This window comes from Motacilla alba, chromosome 20 (genome assembly GCF_015832195.1).
Source record: "Motacilla alba alba isolate MOTALB_02 chromosome 20, Motacilla_alba_V1.0_pri, whole genome shotgun sequence".
Taxonomy (NCBI): Eukaryota; Metazoa; Chordata; class Aves; order Passeriformes; family Motacillidae; genus Motacilla; species Motacilla alba.
The window spans coordinates 4,821,887-4,833,464 of NC_052035.1; the positions used below are offsets into that span (position 1 = coordinate 4,821,887).

The 11,578-nt window shown below is 46.3% G+C and overlaps 1 protein-coding gene across 1 annotated transcript in view; it reads left to right on the forward strand.

Moving 5' to 3' along the window:
* The window catches only part of DHX35 (DEAH-box helicase 35), a 28,718-nt gene extending 26,275 nt beyond the window's left edge, over positions 1-2,443 (forward strand). The window contains exon 22 of the mRNA XM_038159268.1: positions 708-2,443. Within this exon, the coding sequence (XP_038015196.1) occupies positions 708-752 (45 nt within the window). The 3' untranslated portion in view covers positions 753-2,443. The remainder of the gene's footprint in view (positions 1-707) is intronic.
* Positions 2,444-11,578: the final 9,135 nt, after the last annotated feature.

An 11,578-nucleotide genomic window follows, 5' to 3' on the forward strand; every position in this document is an offset into this window, starting at 1 on the left:
TTTGTGTAAAAATTTGAGTCATACCTAAAAAAATTTAATGAATGAACTGTTACAAATCACACAGGTTTGTGTTAATTTACAGATATTCAGACCCTTTTTCTACTGAAGGACACATCTTTGTGGTAGGAAGGAAAGGTTTTATTCCTTTGTCAAGTTAAAAACAAATTACCACTGAATAGGACTCTGTTAAAAAATGTTCTACAGCTTGATTTTGGTCAGTTATTTCTCATTCCAAGTTTTGCAGAACTCTTTTCATATTTCATTCCACATTTGAAGGTCTTTAAAGGCACAGAGGTTCCAAAGTTCCAGTGGAACTTCAGGATTAATACAATTGTTAAAATCTTCCCCTTCATGTACATTCTTCTGGGTTTTTTTTGCAGATGTATTGTTGGGAGCACATTTTTCTGTGCATTTTTACACCTGGAAAATTGCTTCCAGTGGGAAATTGTTCCTTTGCTTGCAGCTAGTACAGAAGAACTAGGAGTTGTTTTATTACAAGCCAGAATATCGCTTTGGGGTACATGTGGGTTTTTATTTAACGGGTTTATTTTAATTGAGTCAGTAACAAGCAGAGGTTGGATGGGTGTGGATATTTCTGTTAGAATTTATTTAAATTGTGATTAAGGATAGAAAGCATTGTAGTTGATTTTTTTCTTAAGTTTTGGTGTATCTGCTAAGCAATTTTTTGTTCTTTTCTTTTCTTGCAGCATCTTTCCTTGAAAGCAAAAAGGGCTAAAGTTGATGACCACTGACATGACTTTAGTTGTGACATCAGAAGCAGAACCTACCAGTGATTTCAAGCTGGCTACAGTCCATTCAGCAGTCAGTTCATTAGCAATTTGATCTTCCATCATCCTAAATGTTTAAATGCCTGCCAGGATCTGTAGGGGTTTATGCATGACCAGTACATTGTAAACCTAGAGCTTGCATTGTGGACATTTTAATCTTTGCCTACTTGACCTCTGTTGTTAATCTGGGCATGTTGCTCCTTTTAAATAGGTAGAAAAACAACTTAAAAAGTAAGAGGACATACAGGACCACAAAAAACCTTCAAGAAAGAAACAGATTTCCTGGAGTGGTACTGCCTTATGAGCGTGGGGAGTAGGGTACCCTGCCTCCTGTCACCCAGAGCACTGTGACTTACACCGGCCAAACTGAGCCTGGCTCCTGCCAGCAGGAGCTCAGGGCAATCAACTACCCCTTGAAATGCAAGGTGCTGCCATGGAAACATGGATTTCCTGTTGGACCATCCCAAACTGGTGCAGCTTGTGCTCCCAAGCAGTAAAAGTGTCCTGCCCGAGGCTGAGCTGGCCCAGCTCACTGTGCTGAGCAGTCCCTGGGCACTCAAATGTCTGGGTTCTGCTCATGGGAGTTGCTGTTTGGGGAGGGGGAGAAAGAGCAGCTCAGTATTTTTGAGATGGATTAATTTTCTGCTCAATCAGGGGACTAAAGATGTATGTTCACAATCAATCAAGTTCACAGATGGGGCTTTACTTTTCTTTTTATCCTATGAGGGAAAAAATGTTGACCTTCCACTGGTTGGAAATACCAGTAAAATATTTCATTGGGGAAAATCATGAAACTCTGTTTTTTAGCCTCTGTTGATCAGCAAAGAAGGAAATATTCTATACTTTCCTATAAGGAACACAGTCCTTTATATTTCTTTTAAGACAAATCTGTTCTTTGCTGCTTGGGACTCGTTTTCCTCTGTTACTGAGGAGAAGGATCCTCTGAACAGTTGCTGCTTTAATTTGGATTCCATGGCTACTTTTTCAGTAATTATGCTTGTTTGTGTTTTAACAAGACAGCTTGGATACATGTATTTATTTATTTCCATTTTCCATTTTTACCTAATGATATTTATTTTAGAAAGACATAGCTTGAAAATTTTATTTTTGTAATTCAGCTGATTTGATGAATGTGGTTTTTTTCATATTAACTGTTTTATTTTCTTCTTTAAAAAAAGGATGTAAATAGGCAAAAATTTCTACATAGAACAAATGCCTTCCTCATCACAGGACTGCCTTGAAAACTTTCTTGAGAGCTTCTTTACCTTGTCCCTTCCAAATACCTGCAGAGAGAACACGCTGTGCCACGTGCACTGTGTGGTCTCCTCGGTGTGTCCATCCTGACTGCCAGCACAAACACATGTACCAGTCTCCAGGAATGGCACCAGCAGCATGAAAACTGTCACCTTCCTTCTTGTTGTCCCTGTGCCCCTCACCTTTGTATCACTCTCTTAGACTGGAAGCTCCTCGGGGCAGGGACTGTCTCCTAGCCAGAGCTGAGAGCAGTGTTGGGACTCACTAAAAAGATCTCATTTGCGGGTTTTTTTCTCTTAAAGGATCGGAGAAAGAACTGAATATGAAGACTTGTCAATTGTCTGTGTTTCTCTGTCCTCTGGAAGTATTCTTAAGAAAAATAAAACTGTTGAATAGAGGAAGCTTGGGAATGCATCACTTGGGCCTGAGCAGGGGGTGATTTCCAGGGGTGCTGGGTGGGTGTGTTGGGCTGGGCTGGCGGTGGCTGGCCTCTGCATTTGCCAGCTCTGAGAATTTTGGGTGGCTCTGGAGACCTGTCTTGTCCAGATGTTCTTTTACCTGGCTGCACAGCTGCAGAATTTCCTCTAGGAATGACTGTGATTCCTGCTGAGGTCAGAACTCAGGGAAGTGCAAGCTTTGTCACACACTGCAAACCATTGTAGTTAGGTAAGAATGAGTGTGGTAGGTCTTTATAAACAAACAAACAAACAAAAAAAAAAATTGAGACTTTTTGGCAGTTTTACGAACTATTGAGGTATCACCACACCCAGAACAGGCATACCCTACACTAGAGATGCAGGCTAATAAGTGTTATTAGAATCCAGACTAAGGTCACCTTTAGAGAGAAAACACTGCTGGCATCAGAGATGTGGGCCCTTGGAAGGTGTTGGAAGACAGAAGACTTTAAAACCCTCTGAAAATCTCTTTATTTTGTAAAGCTTTGGCCTCCAGCTCCCTGCTAGATTAGTAGAGAGCATTCTGCTTTAAATAGCTTGCTGTAAGGAGGTGGCTCACTGCCTTGGTGGTGGCCCTTTGCTGCAGTAACAGGCTGTTGTGGGGAAGGTTGGAGTCATTTGAAGTTGGTTGTCAGTTTAGGGAACATTTAAGGATTGGAACCCTTGTTTTTAGAGAATGAGGTTAAAATAGCAGTTGAATCAAAATACTGCTTGGAATAGAAGTCATTCCATTGCTGGCAAAGAGACAGATTTTAAAAATAAGTAAATTTACTACCCATTGACATTAAATGATTGTGGGGTAAAAGGTGCACTCCTCAAGCCCCTCAGCAAGTGCTGTCAGTGTTTCTACTCAGGACTTCAGTGTTGTCAGCTCTAGAAGAAAATCAAGTTAAACTGGAATAAAGATTCAGCCAAAGAAAATATGAATTGAAATATGTTTCCCACCTTGTGGATTAAAAGCAATTCTGATAAACTATTGGGAAACAGACACAACTCTTTCTGGTTAATCTGAAGAGACAAGTAATTAAAAGTTGGGAGCCTTGGTTGCATGGAAGGTGGGAGAGAAGAGAGCAGGGGAGCAGAGAGCCTTTCAGAATTCCTTCTCTTGGGAGCATCAGTGTCATGGATAACTGTGCTCATCCCAGGATTCTGGTAATTGTCACTGAGCTCAGACAATTTTACTGAAAGTAGCTTGGAAACAGGTTTATTACTCTAATTTCATAATGTAAATCTATCAAGTGATCATGCAATCAACAATTAGCAAAAAAGGTGACACCCTAACTCAGCATTTAGAGGAAGTGACTTTGCTGGGGCTTGCAATAAGAAAGTTGCAAGATGAATGTAAGGAGCTTGTGGCAAAAATGTTCTTTTCTCCAGTTTTTGGCTTAAAAGTGGCTGCATTTTGAGAAAAGTGCCAGTAGATGGCAGGCACCGGTTTCAAAAAGTATCGTGGGGAAAAACTAATTTGCCAATTCTTCAAAAGTTTTCCTTATTCAGTTTTAATATTTAATTACTTTAATGGTAAGTGGGATGAGAAAGGGTAAAGGAAAAAGCTGTCGGTGGCTGTGGGATAAAGGCAGCATTTGAGGTGCAGAGATTAGTGAAAAACCCAGAGGGCTGAATATCCTGCTGGTTTAAAAGCAAACAAACAAAATGCCTTAAAAAACCCCCAAAATTCCCAAGCAGGACGTTCTATAGTGGCTCTTTCACTTACACCCTGAGTCCTAGAAAATGGCAGTTTGTCCACACTTCATATTCACTACAAAGGAATCTTTGAGCTCTGTTGGATTCTAGCCACTATTGTAATAAACAAAATTAACAGATTAGTGCAAAAAACTCCAAACCAGACTAAAAAATCCCCGGTTTTTTTTTGTTTGTTTGTTTTTTTTGGTTTTTGTGGCAGATGTGCATGGCAGATGTGATTTGTCTCAGAGGGTGCAGGAGTGTCTTCCTGCTCCATTCCAGAACTGGCTTTGCAGGGCTGTGGATTGCAGGGCTGTGAGATGCAGGGGTTGAATTTGGCTGTGCTGCCAATTATGAATGATCAAAATTTCCTGCGGAAAAAAAAAAATCCCTCTTTTCTCCTCTCTAGAATAAAAGAATTGAAAATAACTAAATGCGTTTAACCTGTCTCGCAGATTTATTTGAACTGTCTCTTACAGTTCCTGGAGTGCACAGAGCGTCAGGAGCAGCACTCCAGGGAATCCCTGCTGCTGAGCTCACGGTGGGATCAGGAGCTGGCTGCAGCTGCACATCCCACCCTTGCTGCTTCCTTGCTCTCCCAGGTCCAAGGCTGCTCCCTGTGCTCTCCTCCCAGGCTGGGTGCTGCAGGCAGAGGCAGAAGGGGGAAAGCTGAGGCAGAAGCAGTCAGAGGAGGATCTTTCCTGTCCTTGGGCTGTTTCTGATGTCCTCCCACAGATGCCTGGAGGTGGGTGGGGGTCCCTGCAGTGAGTCCTGCTTTGCTTGTGCAGCCTCTGCCTGCAAGGCTCCTCTCAAGGTCTGCCACTGAGCAGGGGTCAGCCACCAGATCCTGGTAGATTTCCATCCTGTTCTGCTTGGAAAAGTCCAACCTTACAGGAGAGAGAGCAGGACAGAGAGCAGCAAATCACAAGAGCTTCTTGGCTTCCTTCAGCCAAGAAATCGATTGTTTATTGCAGATGCCTGTTGCCAGAGAGAGGATCCTGTCAGACAGGGAATGTTTTGATGTCAGGAAACATCTTCCATCTGCCAGCTTTTATGGAACTCCTGCTGCTTCTCCCTTTGGTGTCTGGGGAGATACCAGCGTGTCATAAGCTGTGCAAAGACCCTGCTGTAGCCAGGGCAGGGAAGGGACTCTGCTGGGGCCTGGAAGAGCCAGATGATGTTCAGTCCTGCCACAGGGAGCAGGATCTGCCTGGCCCTGCTGTGCTGGCACAGGCTGGGGCAGTGCTGGTGGGAGGCATCCATCACAGAGGCAGCTCTGAGTGTAAATCCAGCTGGGGCACTGTGAAATAGTGGTGGCCATTAGGAGCTGTCAGAGCAGCCAGGACACCAGGAAGGCTCTTTGCAGCTTCCTGGGGATGCTGGCCAGCCTGGCACATGGAGGGGGGTTGTAGCAGAGCTGTAGCAGTGTTGAACAAGTCTTGGCTTACTCAAAATCTGTCTTTTTGGAAATTGCAGCTGCTGCTGATTTAAGCTTTTGCATCCCACAGGTGGGAAAGCAGCATGTTACAGTGGTGAGGGACCCATCAGAGAAGCCTTGAAGCCTCTTGGTTCAGCTAGAGAAGCAGAAAGTGATTCCCCCTGCAGCTGTGTGCAGGGCTCCTGCTGCACCGGGGCATTTCCAGAGGAGATGATTCCTGGCTGTGGTACAAACCCTGCCCTCAGAGCTTGCCTGGCTGAGCACCATCATGGCAGGGAGTCAGTGCAGGGTTTGGACACTGATCTGCCTTGCAGGGCTCACCATGGAGAGAAGGAGACAGTTCTGGTGGTGAGTGTGTGCTTCTTGTTGGCTGCAGGGCACATCTCTCTTGCTGTGCAGAGAGGAACCAGGCTGTCACTGCCCCTTTGGCTGGCCAAGGGTCCCACATGGTGGTACTTGTAAGGTGTCCACATCCCCTAGCACTGATTTTCCAAGCAGCTATCAGACTCATGTTATGTCCTGTTCCTCATCCTGTCCCCAAAATATTTGTGGAAAAGGCTAATTTTCAGTGAATTCTCTAAATGGCAAATGGCCCCATTCAGACCTCATGGTCCCCTGCTCAGCATGTCCCCACTGGTGCCATTTTGGGGGCAGGATTTGCAGCAGGGGAGCAGTGTGAAACCCACTCTGTGCAGGTTACTCTGTGGGTATTTGTGCCCTTGGTGTGATTCTTTGTTGCACCTTTCCATTTCAGCCCCATCTGGAGGCATCCTGGGGATGTGCTGTGCCACAAGGAAGGCTTGTGGAGATGAGTGAGGAGGTCCAAGTGGGAAGCACTCATCGTTGAACAGGGAATGGAGGCAGCCAGGGGCTGGTGCATGTTGGCAAGTGCAGCTGCTGCTCTGCATCTGCTCCATGTCCTCCTGCTGCTCTCCATCCAAAAGCTTTTCACAGACACCTCCTAACTCTTGTCCCTTTGTCACAAAGTCCTCTTGAGTCTATTTAAGGGTTGTCTTGTGAGAGTGAGGAGTGAAATACAGAGGGAAGATGTATTGTGGAAGGAAATCTCAGGGACTGGGGAGGCTGAAATATGTGGGAACCCACTACTCAGTCATTTGAGTGAAGTTCCCATTAGGGTTTGGAAACTTTCCAGGAGCCCTTGTACCTAAGCAAGCAATAACTTCTGGCAAGACAGGAGTTTTAGGCTTTGCCAGAATTCCTGCATCAGCTGCAGCGAGAGGAGAGTGGAGCTGAGCCTGACAGAGCTTGCCCAGGGCACAGTGCCTGTCAGCATCACAGCTCTTCCCCAGGTGGGCTCTCCAGGGAAAAACACCTTCAAGGACTCCAGAGGCACTATCCACCACTTTGGAGCAGGCTGCTTGGTGTATTTTTTACTGAAGTTGGTAGATAAACATTGATTATTCTCCTCCTTCCTCCAGAATTTTATTCTGGAATCACTTTTTGGTTGGAAACAAGGAACTGGAACATGTGAATTTTGCTGTTGACTTTGTCTCTCTCTGGATAAATCCAGTTGTAGTTCATTTTACTGAAGTGTAAATATGGGTGAAATTTTATCTCCCACAGCAGTAGGAGACTGCAGTGTCTGTCAGATTTATTGACACCCACCAACATGATGCTTTCTGGAAGGCAAAAATGGTTTTGGCAAGTGGGTTTGCATGTTTGGAATTTTGTCACCAAAACTGGCTGAGACGGTTTGAGAGAAAACTCTTCATTCTAAAGCTGGAAGGAGCAGATTGCTGACATCTGATATTTCTCAGTGCTGACTGATCTTTAAATGCTGTGCTTGATTTCAGTTGCACTTTTTTCCTCACTTTACTCACTCTGGCTGAGTGGCAGAAAGTATTTTGCCACATCCCTCTCCTCGCTGTGCTTTTCCACTGCAGAAAAATGCAGATCTGCAAAAGAAGCTTTTTCCTCCTCCCTTTGTTTTTAAAAAATTGTGAAAGAAGCAGGGTGAAACTTCAAAACATGGATAAAGGGTTAGGATCTTCCTTGGGAAAAAAAGATCAAAAATGTTTTAAATGAAATGAAAATGTCCTTCTAGAGACTCCCAGCATCTCTCATTTGCTCCTGCAGGCTGCTGTTGTTTTGGCTGAAGGGCTGGTGTGGCACAGCCAAGGTGGGAAGCATTGAGAAAGCTGCAGTCAGCAGGCTGCTGTTAAAATCTTGCTGCTTATGTGATGCTGGACAGATGATATGGAGCTCCTCATGAGCAACACGGGGCAAACAGCCCATGAAAAATGGCAAGAGGATCAAAATTAATGATTATGAGGAGCAGCTTTTCCAGGCAGTGTCCTGTCTGTGCAGCCAGGACGGTTTGGTGGTTTGGAAGCTCTTTTAACATTTTTAAAGATTAAATCCCTCATCACTGTAGTGTAAACTTGCACGAGTTATTTACAGGTACCTGCATGAAAGGGCTCAGGGCGTGAGTCAGGGAGCTGTGAGGGCTGGCTTTGGGGTGTCTGGCTCCTGCAGTGGACACCGCAGCCTCGTGTGGCTGTCTGATCCTCCATGCAGTGCACAGGGACTGCTGATGCCCAAGGATAAGGTGCACCCAGTTTGCTGACTGAGATACCTGAGCTAGCAGGGAAAAGTGAGCTTGGGGTGGGAGTGCCAGAGCGAGCTCAGCTCTCTGTGGTACTGTGAAACCTCCTGTGGAACTGAGTTTCTGAAAGCTTCATCACAAAGTGATGTAGAGAGAGGCAAAGCAGTTCCAGCACTGGAAGACAAGAACTCAGACACCAGGGAGATGCTGATGGCCAGCAGTGGTTTGGCTGTGCACGAGCTACATCCCCTTCTGAGGGAGAGGGACACAGTCCATTTCACTGGCCTTTGCCAGTAAGTGTACAAAGAAGTGTGAGGATGGTGAGCTCCTGCACCACACTGCTGCAAAACAGTTAAAATTCCAGTCATAGGAGGAGATAGGTGATAAATTCCTGTCCTGCATGTTGGCTCAGATGCATTCACTCAAACTGTGGTGGGTCACCAGCTCCAGGAGAGGGGTCAGGGTGCAAAGAGGGGACCTGGGCACCCCCTGAGCACAGATCAGCTCCTCCTTGTAACAGGGAACCAGCATCACAGCATCCTGGGGAAAGACTGTGGCTGCAGCTGTGCAAAAGCAGCTTCAGAGAGAGCCCCAAACCCTCCTACAAGCGCTGTGGGGTGTTTGGTGTGGGAGGGATGCAGGGCAGAACATCTGCCTGGAGGTTTGGGACATGGCAGGGGCTGGGATCAGAGCCTGGCCCCATGAGCTGGTGCAGACCAGGCGTGCCTGGCACAGGCACTGGGGTCAGTGTGGAAGGCTGGGGAGCCCGGGATGCTGACAGCAGGGCCAGGCAGACCCAGAGGCACTCAAGTAACAAATTGAACAGTGAATATCTTAAGATGACTTTGGTTTATTGTCCAGATCAGGTCAGCGGAAAAAATATTGGGATACTGAACAAAGAGACAGGCTGCTTTAGCAGATAAATGGACTGATCATTTCGTATTGAGGAACAATCTCTAAAACATAGTTTACTGCACAGCTGAGGGCTGAAGCATTTGCTGATGCCAAGAGCTCCTTCTCTGACCCTCGGCACGCGTGGAATTAAACGGCGCGCTGCTTTTTGATGGTTAAACTCCCCGAAGAAGACACTCCATTTGTTACCAAGGCTCTGATGAAGTAAAGTGTGGTTTATATGTACAAGGCCGGCCTTCAACTCATCTCAGAATGAATGGAGAGGTAAAATTGAATTTTACACTCCTGCTGCTATGATGAATGTGCGGGCTCCGGGAGCCGGGTGCTGGCCGCAGGAGGGCAATGCAGGCTCGCTCTGAGCAGGAGCCTCCTGCCTCCCTGGTGCTTGGGAGCCTGCAGAAATGAATAGCTGCTCTAGGAACAGACCTGCCAGCACAATAAATCCTGCTGCGCCTGTCCCAGCGCAGCGCTCCCACGCGAGGCTGCACCTGACAAAGGAATAAACCTGTTAGATGAATAATAAAGCACGTGGACGTTAAATCAGGGGCTAATGGCAGGGTCTGAGAGGGCTGGGCAGGGGGTACAGCTGCTCAGGGAAGGCTCAGTGTTGGACAGGGACCTGCAGGTGGCCCTTCAGCTGTGCAGCTCCATCCTCTGGGATAGCTTGGAGGAAGGCACAGGAAGACCCCAGGGGTTTGAATAGGCAGGGCAGGGACAAGCTGCCCCCCAGTCCTGAGTGCATGTGCTGTTCTCACCCACCAGAGGAGAAAAGGAGAGGGTGAGACCTGTCCATAACCTCCTTTGGGACTGGGTGGCTGCTGCAGCAGGGAGTTGGGAGGCCAGGATCTGTGGAGCATCCTTGCACTGGAGGCAGGTGATGGCAGCAGCCCTCACCATCGCGCTCTTGTTCCACTCCCTGGGCTCTGCTTGTCCTGCTGGGCAGAGTGTGCTGCGTGCCTGTGGTTCCTTTCCCACAGTCCCAGTGGGGAAACAAGCTTCTGTGAAACCCTGCCCTGGTCAAAAATGTTCCCTGGGCAGTGTTCTGGGCAGTCCTGCTGCTTCACTACATGGTGGTGACCTCCTCCTCCACCTCGGGCCCCAGCTGCCTCCGTGATGGGTGGGCTACAAATGATGGCTTCACCTGGGTGGGCTACAAATAAATCCTCCTTTCTGGTTAATTCTTGGATGTGGGAATGATCCAGCCCCACTCACTGCTCAGTGCCCCAGATCTCCTTGGCAGCATTTTAATCTGTGGTAGGATACTCAACTGTTAAAAGGGGGTGTGTTCATTGAAACTATACATTTCAAAGGGTAAAATCAGGAAAATGTTGGGCTAAGTACTGCAGAGGACAGTTCCTATGTTAACTCAAGCAGTGGAATAGTTTCCCTAAGATTTACTGTACTATTTGCCTAAAAGTAGAGCAGTTCAAGCCATGGACATACATAAAAAGTAGATCAAGGTAAGGAATTGTCTTTCATTGTCTCTCCAGCCCTGAGCTCAGGACTTTGAAAGGCTGAAGATCAGAGCTGGTAACAGGGAAACAACATGGAAACCTGTTAGATCTGCTCTGCTGAAACCAATGGACTCCCAGCCATGGGACTGAAAATAGAACTATGTAAATCATTGCTTCTTTTTCCTTTTCCTTCATAAACTGAACTTTTACATGTCAAGTATCAGGTGAAACTTATTTTGCTTTTCATTTTTCTGTTGGAATGTGAAATCAGGAATAGTGACTTAGATCTTATGATTCCTTTTTTTGTTTGTTTGTTTTGGTTTTAATTCTAGATGAGTTACTTTGGTTTGCTTTTAGATATTTCTAAATTGAGGTACATTTCTAAGGTTCTCTCACTAGAAATGATTCTCTCACTAGAAATGATTCTCTCAGTCTCATCTTAAGATGTGAACAGACTCTGCCATTACCAAAAGTGAGGTGCCCAAGGCAGAAAGCCCAGAGTTCTGGAAATGAGGAGGAGTGGTTCTTTGTGGGTAAATTTCTCAGGTGTTGGGAATGAAATGAGTTGATTCTTTTCAGGCAGCACCTTGCTAGTTGTGAAAACAGTTCCCTGCTTCCAGAGGTGTGGCTGGAGAGGCTTCTCCATCCTGTGGCCAGGTACAGTGGAATTAAACACTCCCTGCCTTGAGGAGGGCTCTGCTTTCCAGTGTTCCCCAAAATCAGCTTTGGCCTTTAAACTGGTACCATTTAGAAGGTATTAAACTTTATTATGCTGTTTGTTCTACCTCGCTGTGCAAAAATAAATTTGTTTTGCTTCCTGAGCTATGGAGCTGAGAGGAAAAGTTCTGTTGGTGAGGGAGACAAACTTTCTATGGTAAATGCAAGCCCTCCAGGCCAGGCTGGGTGGTGTGGCTGGGGGCAGGGGAATTTCAAACATCTGCTTCCACTCAGCCCCTCTCTGAGCCCAGCCAGGGGCACCCGCTGACAAACAATGAACGGCTGAAGGATAACAATGAGTCAGGTGAAAA